The sequence below is a fragment of the Asterias amurensis genome, chromosome 19 (assembly GCF_032118995.1).
Source record: "Asterias amurensis chromosome 19, ASM3211899v1".
NCBI classification, from domain to species: Eukaryota; Metazoa; Echinodermata; class Asteroidea; order Forcipulatida; family Asteriidae; genus Asterias; species Asterias amurensis.
Genome location: NC_092666.1, coordinates 4,634,060 through 4,657,339, shown reverse-complemented (window position 1 = coordinate 4,657,339; position 23,280 = coordinate 4,634,060). Strand labels below are relative to the sequence as shown.

At 38.2% G+C, this 23,280-nt stretch overlaps 1 protein-coding gene across 1 annotated transcript; it reads right to left on the bottom strand.

Moving 5' to 3' along the window:
* Positions 1–3,812: 3,812 nt before the first annotated feature.
* Positions 3,813–20,248, bottom strand: LOC139951271 (activating signal cointegrator 1 complex subunit 2-like). Its single transcript, XM_071950072.1, has 18 exons — positions 20,163–20,248; positions 19,207–19,300; positions 18,202–18,363; positions 17,528–17,586; positions 16,886–16,997; positions 16,080–16,277; positions 14,434–14,507; positions 13,488–13,625; positions 12,796–12,870; positions 12,502–12,609; positions 11,614–11,757; positions 10,340–10,541; positions 9,859–9,969; positions 9,225–9,328; positions 8,302–8,445; positions 7,531–7,698; positions 5,836–5,902; positions 3,813–4,068 (listed from the first exon to the last, which is right to left on the bottom strand). The coding sequence occupies exons 2-18, from the start codon at positions 19,291–19,293 to the stop codon at positions 3,817–3,819; spliced, it is 2,205 nt and encodes a 734-aa protein (XP_071806173.1). The 5' UTR covers positions 19,294–19,300; positions 20,163–20,248; the 3' UTR covers positions 3,813–3,816.
* Between the last annotated feature and the right edge of the window lie 3,032 nt (positions 20,249–23,280).

The following is a 23,280-nucleotide window of genomic DNA, read 5'->3' as shown; positions in this document are numbered from 1 at the left end:
TTGGTTGATAGAAACCACAACAACAAAATTGTATATAATTAATAAAAATATAAATCATTAAATTCAACATCAGAATTATAAGAGGAAGTGCTTTGGTTTTAGTCAGTAACCAAGTGATGTAGTTTGTTAATGGCCAACTTTGCCCATGGACCATTTGTTGACAAGAGGTTGATCTATTGCCTGGGCCAAATTTTATTTCTATAATTATAGCTGCTTAGCAGAAAATTTGCTTCTTGGCGTAGGGAAAAATTGCCTGGTTACCAGTTGCAGCAATGGTAACTGTATGGTATTCTGGCTGGTAACCTTTTTTTGCTAAGCAAAATTTGTTTGTGCTAAGGAAGTATAGATGTCCTGAGTATCAGTCAAGGCCGAAGCCAGATTCAATTTAGAACTCGTCCTACTAGAGTAGTTTTAGACCACCAGAATTGCTTGAATTTACTCTTATGGACCTGGGCCCAATTTCAGAAAGCCTGTAAGCATAACAACTTGCTATAAATCACAGGAAAAATTGCTTGGCAGAAACTGGTTTCCAGTCAAAAGTCCTTAAAGTTTACAGAATTGTCACTGGTGTCCCACCATTTTTTTGCTTAGCATTGAAATTTGCTAAGCAGTATTTTCTGTGAAAAAGCTCTACAAATTGGGCCCAGATTCTTCTGCACTTGAGAGGTTTAATGAAAACAAGGATTCTGGTTTAAATGACATAATTTTAAAAGTACTTAGTATTTATAATGTCTCTTTGTAGAAAAGAGAAACTAGTTTGTGACAAATTGCTGTTTGATGTTTGGAATTATTTAATCTATGTACTTTAAAATTCTATAACTTATTTTTGATGCTACAGTGTATTGTAGATTTCCAATCACGTAGTGATGTGATTTTTGATAATTGATGACAACTGCAATACAATTGGACACTTAAGAACTAAAGGTGGCAGCAGACACTCTTTCCATCCTCTATGAAGCTCTTAGCGTGCATATTTAAGAAAACAATGGATTTGGTTTGGTCTGCTGCTACCAAGTGTTCTCAACTCTCCATAAGCCATTTGCGAGTTGGATTTGAATACTGCCTCAAACAATGACTTGCTTAGTAACAAAATAATGCTTAAATTTGTTTAATTTTATTGGTGTGTTTTTATGTGAGCAGAAAAGATGGAAGCCTTTGTATAGAAACCTCCAGGTGAGCAAACCCTGGTACACATTTTTTTCTAAACTGTGTACGGGTGTTTGCTATTGTATATTACTATGTTAAAGCTTGCCCTGAATCATGTGACATACATGTAGCGACTGTCCTGAGGAATTCAAATTTAAACGTTGACGTTTGACGAAGTAAGAGATTGTAATGGACATCGTTCAAATCTAACTCATAATTGGCTTATAATTATTGGCTCAATGTGTGCTATTATGTAAATAATCTATTGTAAATGAATGTAGCTCCAAGCATATTGTGTTTGTTCCTGTTTGGGTGGAGCATCCATTTGGGGGGGCACACAGAATGTCACTACCCTAATTTAATTAACATTGCAGATGTTTTCAAGTTTGTATTTTTTTCCACTGTTTTAATTTCCACAACTCCTATAGATCTCATGCAATGTCGTCACCATGCTTTCATCTTAAAGGTAACGCAATGGAAACGCACAGCAAAGTACGTGAAGCGCATAGGATGGGTCAATCAGCAACCCTCTTTTGAGCTCTACAGAGGGCGCCAAACTGACATGAGTTGCATGGGGTCTAGTTTATCTTTGTCTAACTATTCTTAATGATGACAACTAAAATAGTTATTATCGTGATTTCAAGTATGTTTGTTGCATTGGATTCATTCCTTGTGTTACATTATTACACATGTTTCTTGGGTAAGTTTCCCATGGTCCTAACCAATAACTGTTTCGGTTGAACTTGTCGTTCAGTGACCATTGATCATTGACTAAAACAGTTATTGGTTACGACTGATAAAACGTACCCCTTCTATTGAAATGGAATTTCTATTTTCGGCAAAAGTAATGACTTTTGTTATGTATAATCATGAATCAAAATGATCCGATACGAAATTTTGACATTTAATGTTGATAACAAAATCTAAAATACAGCATTGTATTCAAATATTTATTGAAGTTACACCTTTGGTTTATTACAGTTCATGCATTTACTGAGACCAAAGTTGTTTTAATTGGCCTCACAGTTTCACATACTTTCATTTGCTTATCAATGTCAATCAGTTTTCCCATTAATTGTCATTTAAATTTCTGAAAAGAACTAAAATTAAAGGGACACGTTGCCTTGGATCGGATGAGTTGGTCCATGAAAGGCGTTTGTAACCGTTTGTTATAAAATGCATATGGTTAGAAAGATGTTTAAAAAGTAGAATACAATGATCTACACAAATTTGCCTCAAAATTGCGTGTTATCCTTTTACTTTGCAAACTAACACGGTCCACCATTTATGGGAGTTAAAAACTTGACTCCCATAAATGGCTGACCGTGTTAGTCGACGAGGTAAAAGGAAAACCGTGCAATTTCGAGGCATGTTTGTGTGGATGAATGTATTCTACTATTACATCTTTCTACCCATATGCATTTTATAACAAAAGGCTTAAAAAACCCGTTTCAAAGACCAACTCGACCGATCCAAGGCAATGTGTTCCTTTAAAATTGGCTAGACTTGCACAGTCCTTTGTGAAGTCAGATCAAAAGAACAGTTTTTCATCCATGACTGAAAATGTACTCTTTGACAATCATTTTCCATCAATTTCTTTTACAAAAATAATCTGATATCCATTCCGTAACACCTAAAGAAAATTAATATAATGGTACTCCATTTTCTTTAATGTAAAAGATGGCGCTTTAATTTCAGTGGACAAACTTAAGTTTTTTAGAAAACTTGGCACTGAACAATCATTAAATATACCTTATTGTTGTTATATTACAACTCAATGTTTGTTTAAAGAAAAACCTGTTTGTAATTTTATTGTTTTTGATGAGTTGAAATAAACAAATATGATTTGCATGACTATAAGTCCAGTGGTACAAGTGTTGTCTGTTTCGCTGAAGAAAAAGAAAAACGATGTAAGGCTGGAAGCTGAGTTTGCGACTCGCAGGTACAGTATTCATGCAGTTACATGTTCACGTACTGTTCATTCCAATTTAGTTGTTATAATCAACTTTTTTTAGCTTTCCTTGTCTTTGGTTTTAGATCTGCACGCCATTGAAAGTTGAAATGCAGTACAAAGTCTTGCTGTACCAGTTGCAAGCCAGGCTTAATTTCATAGAGCTGCTTAAGCAACAACTAAGCAGAAATCTGCAGGATACCAGTCAGATCAGTTCTGGTAAGCTAAATTTTAGTTGCGCTTAGCTACTTTTGAAATTGGGCCCTGGTTGTATCAATTGTTATTAAGTCTCTTAATATTTTATTAATTTGTTTATTCACATGAACAGCGCCGCCAAGAGTTTTCCCCAAGGAGAGTCCACATTTTCTAATTGATATTCTGCAACCAGTGCATCACAAAGTTGAATTTCAAAGCCTTGTGCAACCACTACCAACATCAGAAGAGACTGTTTTTTCATTTGTCAACGCTAAACTGGATCATAGGTATATGCAGAATTGGTAAGCATAAAAACATCTTCGTTTAATTTTAGTCTAAAAACTACTAATAAGAAGTTCATACTGAAGTAACTTTTTTTCTGTGAAAGGCTGATTTCCATTATTACATTCTTGTTTCTGGTGCCCCACTCAATTTGCTTTGCAAAGAAAATAATCAAGCAGTATTTGCTGTTTAACAACTTTTTAAAATTAGGCCCAGGTAACAAGATGTAACTCATAAACGCTCTACGACAACATCCCTTTACTCCGTTTCTTATCGGCCATTGCTTTCCTGTTATGATTCGCTCCCCTTCCTTTATTCTTCTCCTTGGACCCTCTCGCCCTCTGTGTCTCCTTAGTTTGTCCTCTTCCCTTGCCCTGTCCTTGGACGGCACCACGTGACGCTCCACGCCCACCGCCTCTAGTCCCTTGGGGTCTAGGAGCCGTTGGCTGCTGGAAGTTATCGGCACGATTAGCATTACGCCCTGGTGGTGGTTCCTGATGACAAACAAATTCTAGTATTATTATCATTGTTGGTCAGAGCTTTCAAAACCACGTACATATCACTCTGTTTTTATGAGTAATAATACTCCAGCATTTCAGGCCGTGAACTTCGGTCTTGAAGGGGCACAGCAATTTTCTTCTGGTAAGGGGCACTTGTACGAGAAATGTAATACATGTGTACATAGTTGTCAAAACATACATTGTGGATGAATCTTTATCCCTGTCACAAATTGGACAAATTCAGTGTTATACAGGCCTGATACTTCACGGAGGCAACGAAGGCTATTGTCTCCGTGTCCCCTGGTCATTGCCTTGGTGCCCTTAAAATGCTTCAGTACAAATTTACAGTTTCACCATAGGGTGCCCTTTACCAAAAAGAAAATGTCTTGGTGCCCTTGCCCTTTGAAAAACGAAGCATATAGCCCTGGCTGATATTCAGTTTGCCGTAACATCACAATAAGCTGTCAACCCTTGCATTTTGCAATCAGTGCATATTTAGATTACATTCAACATAATGGAGAACCAGTCAGGAAGATTAGGCAGCTCTGCGCCATGTTTGTATTCTACTCGTACTTATCTTCAAGTACGCGCTAATCCTCCCATCAGATTGGCAGAATGGAGTGGTGATAAAAACCTTTATAACACCCCTTGCAAGTATTCTGCCTGCTCATTGGTTTAGAGCGCGTCACATGACATGTCTTAGTTTTGCTAGACGACGGCCGTGTGATAGTGCGTCGGTTTGCCATGCGCTAGTCCGAAGACTAGCACATGGCGCCGTGCGCTAGTCTGACAGACTAGCACACAGCGTGCAGTACCCAGACGTCCGTTGCGTGCACGAGGATGATAAATTAATAGTCTGTAACCATTTCGGATTGCACGACACTACATGCAACACAGTAAGTAAAAGTGTTTGCAATCTGTATTCGCGTCGTCCGTGGATTGTAGCATTCAGGTCTGTAACTTAATAATAATAGTACAGTATTTAGAAATGTTTGGGGTGTTATAAAACAAATATTGACTGCTTTTACTCGTGCAATGGTTAAAAACTATGACTCCCTCGGTGATCCCCGGAGCGTTCTATTTTCCCTCGGCTTCGCCTCGGGAAAATAGAACGCTCCAGGGATCACCTCGGGAGTCATAGTTTTAACCATAGCACTCGAAGCAGACAATATTTGTATAATATTGCACGGCTAATATCACTATGTTCTATGTCACGCGCCAAGTTTGCTTGAAGATAAATTCGTTGGATATGGGACGCAGAAGCATTATATTTTTCCGTATTCCACTTGCGCTTGTGTGATAACTTATATTGTACACACCTTTTATAAGAAAACTTAGTTCCAATGAAGATTTTGCAATTGAATAGATTTAAAGGCAGTGGACACTATTGGTAATTACTCAAAATAATGATTAGCATAAAACCTTACTTGGTAACGAGTAATGGGGAGAGGTTGGTAGTATAAAACATTGTGCGAAACGGCTCCCTCTGAAGTGGGGTAGTTTTCATGAAAGAAGTAATTTTCCACGAATTTGATTTTGAGACCTCTGGTGTATAGTTTAAGGTCTTGAAATCAAGCATCTGAAAGCACACAACTTTGAGTGACGAGTGTTTTTTCTTTCATTATTATCTCGCAACTTTGATGACCGATTGAGCTCAAATTTTCACAGGGTTGTTGTTTTGTGCATATGTTTAGATACAGCTAGTGAGAAGACTGGTATTTGACCGATAGTGTCCACTGTCTTAAAGAGCTGGATAATTACCTGATTATCATCTTCACCAGAGCTGTTATCTTGAGTTTCTTTAAGCACCCTAGGTACCATAAACGGCCTGAAAAATGAAACCATGAAACTATTTGAAAAGAATGATCAGTTAATGGAACATTACAGAATTGGTTTGGCTAGCAACAAAATTGCTGGCAGTGTAAGCACTTTATGTAATCAATCCACAATGTACATGAACTGACAAACCTGTAGAAGTTTGAGATCGATCGGCCATCTGGGTCACAAGAGAATAGTGAAAACTTTGATTACAAATTTTGCATTGCATCGATGCCAAACCAAAATGAATAAAACGCTCACTGAGCGATAAACTCAAAACGCGAAATTACATTATTTATTTCCCATCAAATATTAAATTTCAGACAGAAATATTTCAAGGGATGTTTTCTACTATCATCATTAGACTTCATAAATTTTATGTAAATCTATGATCTTCACGATTTCTGTTTCTTACCAATTCTGTAACATTCCTTTAAAATTGCAACATTTGAAAAGTACTGTGTTAAAGTGCTTCACACACATCGTTGTAAGGGTAAAATTGTATTCATCTCTGATGCAAAACTAACATCATTTAAATAATTGAGTTACTCGCTGCTAACACATGATTCAAACTGCCTCTACTTGTAAGACATCTGGGGCCAATTTCATAGAGCTGCTTAAGCCAAAAATTCGCTTAAGCACGAAAATAGCTCGCTTGTTTTACACATGTTACTGGCCAAAATGTCATGCCATATACATTGCTTATGACTAGTGGTTTAGCTGTTGTTTACTTAGCATAACAATTGAGTGAAGTCTTGGCCGGTAATCGGATTTTACTAAGCAATGAATTTTGTGCTTTTAAGCAAAATTTTGTGCTTAAGCAGGGCCCAATTTCATAGAGGTGCTTAAGCAAAAAATTCTGCTTAAGCAAACAATTCCTTGCTTAGTAAAATCAGATTCTCGGCCAAGACCCCACTCAATTGTTATGCTACATGTAAGTAAACAACAGCTAAATACTAGTCACAAGCAATGTACATGGCATGAAATTTTGGCCAGTAACATGTATAAAAATAAGCCAGCTATTTTCGTGCTTAAGCATTTTTTTGCTTAAGCAGCTTTATGAAATTGGCCCCAGCTCTATGAAATTGGGCCCTGGTCTTGGCCTTGGCCTTAGTGCCCTTCAAAAGATTACCAAAGTAATGTGCCTGTGGATTTGTTTTCCCACAACATTTTGAGAAAGTACTGAGTGGTTAACTCGCAGCCCACTCTTCTCTTACTCTTCTCTAGAACAAGCTCGTCAAAACATTGAGACCAATTCAGAACTGACTCCGCGGCAGTACAGTTCATTACGATCCTATAAGCTAAAGTAGGAGTCCCGTCTTTTTTCTATACCATTCGCCCCGGTAATAGTTAAAAAGCAGGACAGTTCTTTTCAGAACTGAGAAGTTTCCCGAACATCCGATTATCTACTCCGCTGCAGTAGAATAAAGCAAGACAGTTCTCTAGGAACAAACTCTACCTGGCAAGTAGATATACACATGGTGTTACCACAAACCAAATATACATTGCAGTAGTAAATTCATGAAGCGAAATGATATTCAGAGGCCCTCATTTAAAAATCGCTTCAAATTTAAAATAATGTAATTAACTAATTTTTAATTTTCTTTTCTTTTCCGTGTCTAGGTTTGAGTATCATACCTCCTGGCAGTGAGTTCATCCGCTGAGTCAGCATCTCCTGCTCCCACATCGTTAGCATCATACGTATCATCGTATTCATCATCATACTCGTTCTCATATTCCTCGTACATCGGCCGGAGACTACGAAGATGAGTCTTGTCATTCAGTAGAGTTCTGAGTTTCTCACTCCTTGATAAACACAAGATGTTCAAGAAAGTTTAGCACCATCCTATGAGTGAGTATTTAAACTTTATCACTGTCAAAGACACTGGACAATATTGGTAAAATAATTGTTGGCTTAGAAACTTACTTGGCAACAACCAATGGGGAGCTTTTGATTGTATACAACATTGTGAGACACGGCTCCCTCTGAAATAATGTAGTTTTACCAAAGGTGTCTAAGTGTCTTTAACAGACTTATAGTGTAGGCATATGGAGTAAAGCCGTTGGTCCCATGTGTTGTGTATTGCATGTAAAAGAACCCAGTGCGCTTATTGAAAAGAGAAAGGGTTTGCCCGGGTGTGGCTGCTGTATATGCGCCGTAGCACCTTGTAAAGCCATATCAGGTGCTACATAACTGGGTCTCATCACTTCAATAACCTATCTTTCTGAAAGTTTGTATATATACTCTGTGCGTTGAGTACCTTTTTTGGTAGATACGTGCGCTATATAAGACTTCGATATAATTATCTTTATTATTTTTATATTTCTGTGGATGTTTTGATCGTTGTAATTTGATTGTCTTCTAAATGTTCTTTTCGTTGTCACAAACATTTGATGTCCTGGGTTTACCTTTTTCCCTTGTGGATCTTGTTAGTGTCTACAGTGTCTCTACTAAACACATCAAACTCATCATTCTGATAAATATTACTGCGTTGTTGAAGTAGAGATGGTGCTGCAGATGTCTTGACCTGGGGTTGTGGTTTCTTTACAGTTCTAGGAATAAAAAAAATGAATAATTCATGAATCTAAGATAATGATAATATTTTCAGTGCTGTTGCTGTTGTATTCTGTTGTTTAAATAATTGCAATTTCATTCTCGTAACATTGAAAAGGTTTTTTAAGTGAAAAAAGTGTATAAGTTTGACAAAAATTAGTGAAACACCACAAAATTGTTTGAAATGTTTTTACGTTGGAAACCACTCTTGATCATTAAACTCCTTTTACCATGAGCTCCAAATTATGCAAAAGCAATTTTATGAAATCCATACAATCTAAGTTATAGTCCTGAGCAGATGAAATATTAGGTTTTTCGTTTTACATTGCTGTAGTTATGTTTTTCTGGTAATGGACACAAGTCTGTAAACCTGTAACATCTGGGAGGATCTGGGTCTCGAATATGGGGGAGCAAACAGATTTTTAGTATGCTTCTCAAATCCATACCCATGTTTTGTTGTTAAATAAATTACCCAAAGGCTACACACGAGTTGTTAATTTCTCCCTCACCGCAAGAGTCTGCAAAACCTGAATTTCAGCACCTGGGGGATTCTGGGTCTAGGTTATTGGAGAACCCAGGCCAGCAAGCCCTTTTTATGGACTTTTATATAGCATCCCTATGTTTTGTTGTTGGGCCAACGCATGTTATAAACACCTTTCCATTGTCTTATCTAGGTCTCTAAGTCGAGGTACAAGTATTCCTCAAATCGCGTCCCTCTGTTTTGTTGTTTAATAAAGTATCCGAAGTTCAAAAACAGAGTTGTTAACTTCTCCCTCACCTTTCCATTGTCTTATCCAAGTCTCGTAGTCCAGGTACAAGTTTATCTTCCAGGATAGCATTGATGACTTGACTGGTATCATTCATGTATTCTTCTAAGCAAGCCTGTGAATTGTCGATAGAAGAGAAGCTCTCAGTAAATCTTACAGGTAAGAACTGTCAATATTATTTAATTGATGTAAAAGTTTTTCAATTCATTTATTCTGGTTCAGTCAGGTACACTAGGGACTGAAGACCCAATCCACGTTGTGACCCAAGCTTGTGATTTGAACCGAGGTCCTGGAGGTGGAATGCGAGGCAAGATACCACTATGCCACCCAACCAACATTTAGGTAATACTCAAAGAATTAATGAGAAAGGATTCCCTTTGAAGGATTGCGGTTTACAAAATTGTTCACCCAAAAACATTTGAATCTGGGAAGTGATTCATGCATGAACTCTAATCTAAGTCCATTATGATTACTAGACTTGTCTCTAGTCCTCACCTTAATAAAGCCCTCTACATATAATTTTAGGGAATTCTATGCCCATTGTGATTACTAGACTTGTCCCTAGTCCTCACCTCAATAAAGCCCTCTCAATATTCAGGGAATTCTAGGCCCATTATGAATACTAGATTTGTTCCTAGTCCTCACCTCAATAAAGCCCTCTCCATATTCAGGGAATAAGTCTTTAACAGATGAGATAAGTGAAGCCATTTGGACATCGGAGACTCCTCCTCCACATGCTCCAGATGATGACGGAGCCTGAAAGGATGATCAGGATTAAATGATAAGAATATTAATTAGATCCGGGCCCAATTTCAAAAAGCTGTTAAGCGATAAATACTGCTTAGCAACTCTGCTTAGCTGGTTTGTTCGTTAAGCAAGAAATGAGTGGGGTACCAGTTGCAACAATGTAAAATTTATGGAATTTTGGCTGGTACCCAGTTTCTGTTAAGCAAGACTTTTCTGTGCTTAAGCAACTTTTTATGCTTACAGCCTTTGGCCCCTATTTCTGTTAAGCAACAAATGTTGTTAGCAAATTTCTTTACTAAGCAAAACATGAGTGGAGTATCAGTTGTAACAATACTTGCTTCAATGTCAATATTTGTTGACAAGTGATTGTAAGACTCACCAATGCTTCAACATACTCGTCCGTTTGGTAATCTTCAGGCATTGCGTCGTACTGGTGCCCTGGGTCAATGCCAGCATGCCCCTGGGTAGTTCCCTCCGTTAGTGATTGCAAACTGACAGCCTTCCCAGCTTGCTTTGGTTTACCTTTGGTTGCCATGGCACTCTTGAAACCATCTAAGATGAACTGGGCTCTAGTCTCGTCTCTGAGATTGACGCTAAAGACTTATAACCTTAGTTTCGTGTTAATAAAAATCCTAACTTTCAAGTGATTTTGAACAGTAAGCCAGCTTTATGTAAAGTTAGCATTGATGTGTGGGTTCGAGTTGTGCCACCTGTGTCCTTCTGCAAGACACTTATCCATTAATGCTGCGTTGTTACAATAGGACCTAAACCCAGTGCACTTATAGAAAAGAGAAGGGGTCCACCCAGGTGTTTAAATTTGATTGGCTGCATATTCGCTACAGCACTTTGTAAACTATCACATGGTGCTATGAAAAGGAATTGGTATCATACTTCAAGCCCAACATTACCTTCAAGGAAAATACTGAATGTTGAAGCGCTTTAAAGCCATTGGACCCTTTCGAGACCCTTTTCAATTTACAGGGTTTACAAAAGGTAATGGTGAAAGACTTCTCTTGAAATATTAGTCCATGAAATGCTTTACTTTTTGAGAAAACGGTAAAACAATATAAATTCTCGTTAACGAGAGTTACGGATTTGTTATAAACACATGTCATGACACGGCGAAACGCGCGAAAACAGGAGTGGGTTTTCCCGTTATTTTCTCCCGACTCCGATGTCCGATTGAGCCTAAATTTCCACAGAATTGTTATTTTATATATAAGTTGTGATACACGAAGTGTGGGACTTGGACAATACTGTTTACCGCAAGTGTATAATGGCTTTAAACGCTATATATAAGAATCCACTAATGATTTTTATTACTATTTATAGTATTAAACGCATTTTCCTTTGAGACATTTCTGTCAACATCCCCTAGTCTTCTAATTACATGGACAAATAATGAGCGTGTAGGAAATTATCTTATGAATGTAATTTTTGGCACATGTTTTTTTTTTTTAAATATATTTCAGGGTGTAGTCATATCTGCTCTAGACTACTACTGTATGTCTTGGGTTCAAATCCCAAATGTGACATCTCGGATTTTCCCAAAGACTGTGAGTATACAACATAATGTGAATGTAATGTATGATACGTTTAAATAACAGACGTGTAGAGTTAAGTAAACAAAGTTACAATTACAATGAAGGATACACATGAGCTTTCTGTAGAATGACATCTAGGTCTTCTCCGATTTGATACTGATGAGCAAAGACTGACAGGAAATGTTTGTCAGATAGAAGGGTCGACATCAACTCCAAATATTCCTCAACTAACCGAGTTCTTTCTTCTTTAGATCTGGGTACATAGAGAAAAAGTAAATTATCTAGAGAGTGTTGTGGAAGCACTTATGGAAATATATCTTATGGGTTATGTTGGCTCTTAACAACTCTATCAGTGCTAATTAAATATGCACACATACAGTAGGGGGTCTATAGAACAGTCTGCCATGCACAGTAGACACTTTAAATGTTTGTGTAACTAATAGGCCTGGGTTTTCACACCATGGGTAGACAGTACACCCGATAAATATATACATCAATTGAATTTTAGAAATTGCAAAGGTTTTTTCAACACTTTCTTTATGAGATGTTGAATTTTCATGACTTCAAAAAGTTAATCACGATATAATAAAAAAAAAAATAATAATCATTGACGATATATCAGGTTATAAGCAATATCGCCCAAGCCTAGGTAGCACCATGGAAATATCTCTGAGGAGTTGTGTTGGCTCTGACAGGGGCTAGTGGTGTAACAACTCACAATCTTGAGAGGTTTGTAGGAAGATAGCATGGGTTGGGGGAGGTGTAACCAGGTTTTGGAGTAGGGGGACCAGGTTTGGGGGTGGGGGACCAGGTTTTTGGGGTAGGGGGACTAGGTTTTGGAGTGGGGCCAGGTTTATGGGTAGGGGACTAAATTTTGGGGTAGGCAGGTAGGGGACCCGATTTTGGGGCAGGGGGACCAGGTTTTTGGGGTGGGGGAGCACTAGGTTTTGGGGTAGGGGAACCAGGTTTTAGGGGGAGGGAAGGTCAATGTTCTTACGTGTTATCTAGGATTGGTTGCATGTGACAAGTAGCTACGATGGATTGACAAACTTTAGCCAGGCTGACCTTTCCGAGATGAAGATGTTTTTTCAGGGATTTTTTCTTGCTGCAAGAAACAGAAAGATAAAATCATTACCAATTATTATTAGTCTTGTTGTTTTGCTCTTCAAGAATCAAACATTATGAACAGGGATTGTTATACATATAAAACTTTGTAATATATTTAGTTATCCCACAGCCTGAAAGGAAAAATAGTTTTTTTGGAAAAAATAATTTAAAACTGAAGAAATACCTTTCATCTTCCCAATGTCTTTCCTTTAGGGCTTTATCAAAAGCTGGAACCATAATCTCAAAGAATGCTGCCATCCTGTTTTAAGGTAAATAAACAGTTAAATAGATTAGCACCCACATCAATGTATTACATAACACTTATCTACATGGAACAGATTCATAATGCCTTGGGTGGGACTCAAACCTACAACCATCTTCTTACCAACAGAGGTCAAGTGTAAGTGTAATTTGCTTTAACCCTCTTACTGTTTGACCATTACATATCATCCACTGTGGTTTTGAATGATAGATAAACTATGCCAGCCTGCAATTTAATATCATGTGGTGAATGCATCTACACAGTATACAGTCAACCCTCCTACTGTGTGACCACTCATTATCATCTACTGTGGTGTGGACTGGTCAATTTGCTGGGGAAAATTACTAAGACTAGGAGAGTTAGTATTTATGAATCCATCAAGTATTGCATTGCTTTAGTTAAGTTGGTAGAGCACCGGTACGTTAATTCGGAGGTTGCAGGTTCACGTCCCACTCCGACTAGTAAATTTGTCATTGTTAAACCCCAAATTATTCAATATGAATTACCCAGTTAGTTTCCCTTGTGGTTTGTTGGTGAAGTATTGTATTTATTCACAACATTCTAACAGTATAGAAATAAAGACAATATGTTTAATTTGAGTTCCTAATACTTACTTTGAGACAAAGTTATTAGCTTTGAATGCATAAGCGCCTTGTGGGTAGATGTCTAAGAAAGCTAGAATACTCAAAGCCGAGTCAGTGATGTAGTGAATCAGGTCTCGTAGCTCTACCTCAGGCATTGTATGAAGAACTCTAGGATGGACCAGAGCAAAACAATAATATGGAATCAATAAGCATTTTACTGGTAAAGTTAAAGGCACTGGACACTATTGGTAATTATTCAAAATAATTGTTGGCATAAAAACACACTTGGTATCGAGTAATGAAGAGCTGTTGATAGTATAAAACATTGTGAGAAACGGCTCCCTCTGAAGTAACAGTTTTTGAGAAGAAGTAATTTTCCACAAATTTGATTTTGAGGCCCTCAGAATTAGATTTTCAAAAATCAAGCATCTGACAAAACACAACTTTGTGTGACAAGTGTGTTTTTTCTGTCATTACTATCTCGCAACTTCAGCGACCAATTGAGCTCAAATTCTCACAAGTTTGTTATTTTATGCATATGTTGAGACACACCAAGTGAGAAGACTGGTCTTTGACAATTACCAACAGTGTCCAGTGTCTTTAAGCCGAAACCTAAAGAGTCTCAACAAAGCTTATTGGAATACATCAAGAAGTGGTGAATGTGTTTCAATTGGATTTAGAAACAAAAAATGGTTCCCGGTTGTGTAAATTGTACCATCACCTAAGGGTACAATTGCGTACCTGCGACAGTAGAGGTTGGTATTGTGTTTAAAAACAACCTCGGAGCACCACAGGGAGCTGAGAGAGATTGAGGGAATGTTATTGGCCCAAGGCACTATCATGTAAATGTAGAGCACATTGATTTATAAATGTAAAATGCGCTTTGCCAGGAAAGGCCCTTGACTTTAGACAGACCCCCTTTTTGTTATCAAATGTTACGTGAGAGTTGAACGGATAATAATTTGTTATTTAATACCTGGATGGTGGTGCAGCTTGGTGGTTGTCCGAGTCGGGCTTCAGTTTACATTTCTCAAGAACAACATCGAAGATCTATCAAGAGAAAATAAATAAACAATAAGTATCCGTCATCTTTGATATTGAAAGGGGTGAGAGTCATTGCGGACAAAAAGGTCTGAAACTGGGATCCAGATTTAGGCGGTAAGTTGAAATCAGGCCTTGAAATAACCAACTGCACCCACAGCAATTGCCGTGGTGCCCTGCACTTTTGCCATGGTGCCCTGAGCTTTTGCCGTGGTGCCCTGTGCTTTTGCCGTGGTGCCCTGTGCTTTTGCCGTGGTGCCCTGTGCTTTTGCCGTGGTGCCCTGTGCATTTGCCGTGGTGCCCTGTGCTTTTGACGTGGTGCCCTGTGCTTTTGCCGTGGTGCCCTGTGCTTTTGCCGTGGTGCCCTGTGCTTTTGCCGTGGTGCCCTGTGCTTTTGCCGTGGTGCCCTGTGCTTTTGCCGTGGTGCCCTGTGCTTTTGCCGTGGTGCCCTGTGCTTTTGCCGTGGTGCCCTGTGCTTTTGCCGTGGTGCCCTGTGCTTTTGCCGTGGTGCCCTGTGCTTTTGCCGTGGTGCCCTGTGCTTTTGCCGTGGTGCCCTGTGCTTTTGCTGTGGTGCCTTTTGCAAAGTTCCAATACAAAGTTACATTTTCCTGTAGAAGTGCCTCTCACCAGAGGAAAACTGTTTCTCCCTTAAATTAATTTACTGCCTCTAGCTGCCGGGCAACCTCAGTATTCTAGTTGGCAACCTCAGTATTCTAGTTGGCAACCTCAGTATTCTAGTTGGCAACCTCAGTATTCTAGTTGGCAACCTCAGTATTCTAGTTGGCAACCTCAGTATTCTAGTTGGCAACCTCAGTATTCTAGTTGGCAACCTCAGTATTCTAGTTGGCAACCTCAGTATTCTAGTTGGCAACCTCAGTATTCTAGTTGGCAACCTCAGTATTCTAGTTGGCAACCTCAGTATTCTAGTTGGCAACCTCAGTATTCTAGTTGGCAACCTCAGTATTCTAGTTGGCAACCTCAGTATTCTAGTTGGCAACCTCAGTATTCTAGTTGGCAACCTCAGTATTCTAGTTGGCAACCTCGGTATTCTAGTTGGCAACCTCAGTATTCTAGTTGGCAACCTCAGTATTCTGATGGCAACCTCGGTATTCTAGTTGGCAACCTCGGTATTCTAGTTGGCAACCTCAGTATTCTAGTTGGCAACCTCAGTATTCTAGTTGGCAACCTCAGTATTCTAGTTGGCAACCTCGGTATTCTAGTTGGCAACCTCAGTATTCTAGTTGGCAACCTCGGTATTCTAGTTGGCAACCTCAGTATTCTAGTTGGGTACCTCAGAATTCTAGTTGGCAACCTCAGTATTCTAGTTGGTAAGACACTGCTCTAGAATTGCAAGGGTCGTGGGTTCGAATACCACCTGAGTAACATGCCTTTTTTCACAGGACTCGGGGAAATACGGAGTATACAGTGCTAACGATGTATGGGTAAAAACCAAAATTAATCAATTTATTTCACTTTAAAGTTTAGAAATTTATTTTTTTAACTCATTCTCTGTGGAATGTATGGTTTTTTTGTATGTGTTTTTTTTAATACCAAATAATAAATAACAATAATAATAATCACCTTTAGAATGTCAGGTACCACCGTGATGAGATCCTCGTTAAACTTTGGCTGATATCTGAAGATGTTTTCAATCATCTTCCCAAGAAGGTCTGCATTCCCGCCTCCATATAGAACGCTAAGTTCAATCAGTTTAGCGACATCAAAGAGGAAGTTCTCATAAATGAAATCACCAAAGACACCTGGTGTAATGAAATTTTCCTGTTGAGAAATAATCATAGACGATTATTTTGTTACAAATATTATAGCGGCATGGAAAATCTGAAAGTGTTTTTTTTCACTACCCAATCATTCCCATCCTCCATCGACCATTTTAAAACCTGAAACTTCCTTCTTTTTTTTTGCCTTAGTGATTTAGTTCGTTTTTTCTTTCCTTGCAACCAGAATAAATTAAATGAAAGTGTTCTTTCAGAAAACAATTTTTGAGCAGAAATGTTAAAGAGTTGTAGGATGTTAATATTTAAGTATCATCTTTATTTCTTAAACTTTAAAAACAAACAGTTCAAAAAATTTTTTATTCAGCCAGACTGTTTGAGGTTTTTATAGCCAATTGTTAAAGTGTGTCATAAAGCACTAAGATCTATCCTAAGATTAGTTGTTAGTATCACCGTAGTGATTTGTACTGTGACATTAAACGTCACTTTGCAATTAAAAATGAAACACAATTAAGATCAATCACAGCGAGCGCTTTGTAAATTCGGCCCAGGTTGTCTGCGAGTGCCAAATAGACTAGTTTTGTCGCTGACAGAATATAGGTTGAAATCCACGACTGACTTTTTAAGAAACAAAGCAATGAGTTTCTGACAAACCTTAGATTCTTTGTGTGTGGCCATGCGCAAGAACGCCATGAAGACTTGTTTATGAAGGGTGCGATGCCTAGCAGCAAGGTCAACAGGAAGTGAGGTCACAGGGTCATAGGGCCTATACCGAAATAAAAGTTGTTTCACTTAATTACCGTTGTATCATTAACAGGATGTCTAATTTAAAAATATATACATCTATGGACTGAAAACAAGACAATTCAAAATAAGCTGACAGACATGGGCAGTTTGGCTGGGGTAAGTGCCACATCACGCAAGGCAACTAACATGCACCAAGTTCCAGGCAATCTTGTTTGAAAATTGACTCGTGTTAACTCGTGTGTTTACAAAGTGGTCCCGTGCACTGCAAGTTGCCTGCGTAAGTTGTCTCGTGGGCACTAAGCCACACGTCAATTTCTCATATTTTTTTATGAAGACACTCCACACTGACCTATGTAGGACTTGAGTAGGATTTGAATGCCGACTCTGTTACAAACAATGATTAACACTAATAATATTAATAATAATAAAGACTTGTAATGTGCATATATCCGCAGAAGTCCAAATCCTTTGGAATCCTTCACTTTGGGAATTTGTTAAAGAAGGAACTTGAAATGTCACGATTGTGTACCATTTAACTTCTTACATTACCTTGGAGCATTACGAAGATATGAATCAAGACATCTCTGAAGACTGGGATCAAACATCACCTAGACAAGATAATGTAAACAATAATAGAGTGAGAAGATCAATTCAATTTTTATCAGCGAGTCCAATGTTGATAGCAAAGCATATATCTTTTAACATCCACCACTTCATCATGCAGAAGGCGCTATTCACATCCCATTAGTAAACTTTTAGTTTTTAAAACAGTTTGACCGTTGTAATCCTATATAAATGTATAGATATAAACAATAAAACTAGCGTGTGGAAATTTCATTTCAAAAGGTGGTAGGGCTTTTGAAATATCACCAAGTAAATGGAGCTTTCCGGAAGAATATTCTATAGTGGAATACACATTCTGAGAAAAGTTTCATGAAGAAACGTTTCTCAGATTGAAACACTTTTGAATCACTCTCTCTCTTAACTAACGTTCCTTTAAAGTCACCTGGAAGTGGTATTCTATTTCCAGGTGACTTTAAATGAATCCTTTCTCAAAATGTTAACCATTATAAACAGCTGCAGTCCTTCTTACCAGGTACGTTTTGATGGTCACTAATTTTTGGAGTAATTAGCAAAGGTATACCCTCCCTTTAAATGGGTTTAATATTTGGCGTGATAACCAAAGGTTGAAAGTTAAACCCTCGCTTCAAACGTGTTTTTACCTGGCTCCAGAATTTGTGATGAGGAAGTTTAAGAAGCCAGCTTAGGTCCTCGATGATGAACTCCAGTCTACCAGTCCATTCTTCTAAGGATGCAGAGTCCGATAGATCTTCCGGAGGGCTTTCATAGGTTAGAAAATCCACCTTCTCCGTCCAATACGGATCCTGGAGAAACAGTTTTAAAGAGTTTGGGGTTCAACTCAAAATTATTTTTACAAATTTACCCCATCAGGGGTCGATTTCACAAAACTCTTCCTAACTTAGGACTATCTCTTAGCATTGCCTAGGACTAGTCCTAAGTTAGGATGAGTTACTTAAGACCAGTCCTATCTCTTAGCATTGCCTAGGACTAGTCCTAAGTTAGGAAGAGTTTTGTAAAATCGACCCCTGTTTCCCTTGTGGTTTATTACTTGATATGTGGAAAAAAGTCACATCCCCTTTGGGTGATTCCCTGACTGCCGCTTTCCAGGTTGTATTGTTAACTTGGTTGTGATATCTGGCTAAATTGCAGTTACCGGTTGTATAGCTTCTGACTGGCAACCCCATAATAAAGATATTTACAAAATAGGGAGACCACCAACATAGGGCTAGATAGCTCAGTTGGTAGAGCGTTGGTTCCTTTCAGAAGGTTGCAAGTTCAAGTCCTGCTCTGGTCAAAGGAACTTTGTTCAACCCCCAAGTATTTAAACAAAATTTACGTTACATGTATTTTCCCTTGCGGTTTATTACTTTGAAAATTTTCAAAGGACACAAAGGCAATGACTAGCGGTGGCACTAGGGGAATTTTGAGGTGCTAGGTGGCGGCTAACTTACCAGATAAATCCATTGTTCTTGGTTATGTATGTTGGCATAACGTCAGAACAACATAAACAATGATATGTTACCTGGAAAGTCTGCTGCCACCTAGCGTTCCAAAGTCTCTCATTGCCTCTGTGAATTACCCAGCCTGGGCAAAAGGTTTATTGTCTAGGATTGATAAAATGTGAGGGTTGATTTTGTTATACTTACTAATGCTGGTTTAGTGACGTCATCACTGCCATGACCTCCGGATGATATCGGAATCTGTCGTTGATCTAGCGCCAGTGTTGCAGGCATCTTGAAACTACAAAAGTTACATGAGTAAATTGATTAGTTGTAATCTGAAGGCTAGTCAATAAGGTTTACTGCAAAGAGCAAAATATCAGCTTCAAGATAGGGTGCTGTTGAACCCACACAGAGATATTATATTGCATTGTGGTTCTGAATCGTGATAAACCTTAAATGACTTAATAAAGTCAAGAAGTCATAAAGAAACATTACACTATTCCACTTTGTTTGGCGGCAAATAAGTATAGAAAACGCACACAATTTTCAGCTTTGGCTTATATATCAATAATTTCTTCATAATTTTTTACAAAATTTTGCAATACATTTATTAACTAAAAGCTCAGTTCAGTCCAAAGGTAAAAATGTTTTAAGCCTAATTAAATCACTTAACTAATTATCAGGGTTAATTTGATACTACCTCCATGATTACAACTGCCCCTAGTAGATAGATAAGATACTAAGAATAAGATAGTTTAATAATTTTGTATAAACTAAGAAAACACTGAACTGAGTTCTGGACTGACATGACTCTACTAAAATGAATATTATGGCAGAGTTTGTATGTACTATAGTAAATTATACAGCAAAATGTTGCTCCTTCCTTTAAATAAGACTCATATCTATGTGGACTAATTGAGATTATCCCTGTTTAATTCTGATCATGATAATGTCAACACCACCCTCTGTCTGATTGCACAACATGTTTGCAACAACTGAACTACCAACCAACACAACAATTTTTACAACTAGTCAAAATGCATGATTTGCGATTCAAGCGATTCAACGGGAATTGCATGAAATTCATAACCCCTTTTTTAAATGGATCCCTCCTCATTTCGAACACATTGCATTCTTTTATTTTATCCAGTTGTACTTACTTTCAAGATTCTTCAAACCAGGCAAAACAGACGATCGTGTGACTGGACACTCGCTCTCTGATGATGTTGTCAATAAATTGTACGTGTTGTTTTGTATAGGGGGGGTCGGAGGTCATCTCGCTATTCATATTCCGTCGATAGGTGGCAGCATTTACTATGTCCACTAATTTTTTTCCTCCCATGGAATTTTCCTATGCTCTTTTTATAAGTCGTCAAGTTTTTACAAAGTTACAAGCTTTGTGCAAGTTTGGTTTGTCATAATAATACTAATAGCTTACTCTGCGTCACCCAGGTGAGGTCCACATGCAGGGCAGCAACTGGAATACTTTCCTACGTTTACTGACTTTGAAGAACGACTTTGGAGAAGCATTATACAAAGTTTATTGACAAGACAAAGACGTAGAAAAGGACACGCGCGTCAAGAACTAGGCCTACACACGTCTTGAAAGAAACACTGGACCATGTGTTTACATTCTGTATTCAATTCGCGAATAGTAGAAAGTATGTTGATATTTCACCACACCACACCCACACAGACGAAAACAATTATATTTCTAAGTTCCTTCACGACAATACTACCACGACTTAATGTGTCTTGGTCACATTGTCAACTTCATTATGTGTGGTTTTGAGGCCTCGAAGTCGAAGAATTGTTTCACACGAGACGAGTATTGTGAATGGACCATCTCCTGCATTGCATGTTTGTGGGGCTCATCGCGTCGCACAACGGCACAAACCTACAACAAGAGCGGCAGCCGGTGGGGGTCTCCCCGCACCTTGTTCCACACACACCAAGTCATTGAAAGTCGGGGTTGCTACACTTGCATGTCGGTGAGTACATAACATGCTATGTCCTGTACTAATTGCTTGAAGAATTCATTTATTTTAGAACACCCACAACTGGCACCAATTAACTTTTTGAGAATGCAGGACTGAAATTTTGATTCAAAGCACGGAGGGTAATGTTGTTATCTTGCCCCTTCTCCTTATACCTTAGTTTTCCTTCAAAGTTTCCCATTATAGTTCAATAAAAAAGAAGAGCCTTTGCAAAAAGTGTCGCATGCATTCTCAAAATGAAGTGGCAACCCGGCCGCTCAAAAATGATTTTTAGACTTGAATATCATGGCAGACTTACCGAAACTTTAAAAAAAGTTTGGGAAAAAAATATCCGTTTAATATCCTGCAACCATTTTGTTTCACTCATTTTACCAAGAATTGAAACTGAATGTCTCATTCTTTTAGCATGTTTATGTTAAATCAAATCGAATGAATAAGTAGTGGCAGGATACTGAAATGCTTCCTTAAAGGTTTCCAATAATTACCTTTTAGGATCTTGGGTTTTCCATACTTAAACGCATACGATTTGTTTTTATTTTGATGTATTTTATTTAATCTGAAACCACAACCACGAAAATACATACCATCAATTTAAATTATTATTGAAATTATTTTGATTTGACTTTGAAAACAAATAATTTTAGGCGTAGACCTTCTTCCAAGAGGACCGGTTTAAAATATAGATCTCGCGACTAGGCATTTGTTTCAGAATGAGACACATGATTCTTTTTTTGGTGGGGTGGAGGCTGGTCGCCATATTTGATCAATTTTATCACTAAAATAAATGGTATATATGAAAGAGTTAGTTTCTTACAACAATGATTTAAATAATGAACACTGAGTAAGAGAGATTGATTATTTATTGCTAATCTAAAGTTGTAATCCTTAAAAACTGTATCAATGATCTATTTTAAAAAAGTCAAAAATGTCAAATTCAGTTGTGATCCATTCATTCTCCAATAGAAAAAAAGCCCTCGTGAAGACGCGCATAATAACTACGGTGTCGCTAAGTCGCAATTGTAAAGAAAAAAAGGACAAAACTGTTTGACCTCTTTCTCAAAAACTACACTACTTCAGAGGGAGTCGTTTCCCAAAATGTTTTATACTATCTAGAGCTCTCTAATGCTCGTCAACAAGTCAGTTTTTAAGTTAATATTTGTTTTAGATAATTACCAAACGTGTACCTTCCCTTTAAAGCCATTATACACTTTCGGTAAACAGTATTGTCGAAGGCCCACACTTCGTGTATCACACCTACCTTCTGTAAACCCTGTAAATTAGTTGTAAATCTGTGAACTTTTTTTTTCTGTACCAAAAGTGTATACCGGTAATGGCTTTAACAGTCAAAGACCATTCTTCTCACTTGGTGTATAAAATAACAAACCTGTGCAAATTTGAGCTCAATTGGTCGTCGAAGTTGCGAGATACTTACAATGATTTGGAATTGAGTAAAATCAAGATAGCTAAACCGTGATAAAGGTCTATGGAGCCGGATGGGACTTTCCCCAAAGGGGTTGTCGGCCATCTCATACACAGCCAATCGCAGCATGCAATTTTAATGTTGTGGTTTTTCTCAGCCACTGAAAATATAAAAATACAGTTCAAAATCTTGCTGAGCTGTTTTTGTCCTCAACTCCTTTTACACAATTTTCAAGATGCATGCAGAATATAGTGACACCCTTGTGTCTATATGAATGTGAACATTTTGTAGGTTTCAAAAACTTCAATACTTTTGTAGGTTAGAGTACATTTCAGGGGTGTGCCTTGTGGTGACCTACCCATACTTCCCTTGTGGTGATCTATCCATACTTTCCTTGTGGTGATCTACCCATACTTCCCTTGTGGGAATCTACCCATACTTCCCTTGTGGTGAACTACCCATACTTCCCTTGTGGTGAACTACCCATACTTCCCTTATGGTGAACTACCCATACTTCCCTTGTGGTGATCTACCCATACTTCCCTTGTGGTGATCTACCCACACTTCCCTTATGGTGATCTACCCATACTTCCCTTGTGGTGATCTACCCATACTTCCCTTGTGGTGAACTACCCATACTTCCCTTATGGTGATCTACCCATACTTCCCTTGTGGTGAACTACCCATACTTCCCTTATGGTGATCTACCCATACTTCCCTTGTGGTGAACTACCCATACTTCCCTTATGGTGATCTACTCATACTTCCCTTGTGGTGATCTACCCACACTTCCCTTATGGTGATCTACCCATACTTCCCTTGTGGTGATCTACCCACACTTCCCTTATGGTGATCTACCCA

Excerpts from the sequence above, each read along its gene's own strand:
- LOC139951271 (XM_071950072.1), bottom strand. The coding sequence starts at position 19,293 with ATGCCTGCAACACTGGCGCTAGATCAACGACAGATTCCGATATCATCC. Across the intron at positions 12,610-12,795 it reads AGACATTGGGAAGATGAAAG|CAAGAAAAAATCCCTGAAAA; the intron begins GTATTTCTTCAG and ends TGTTTCTTGCAG. Across the intron at positions 9,970-10,339 it reads ACGAGTATGTTGAAGCATTG|GCTCCGTCATCATCTGGAGC; the intron begins GTGAGTCTTACA and ends TCATCCTTTCAG.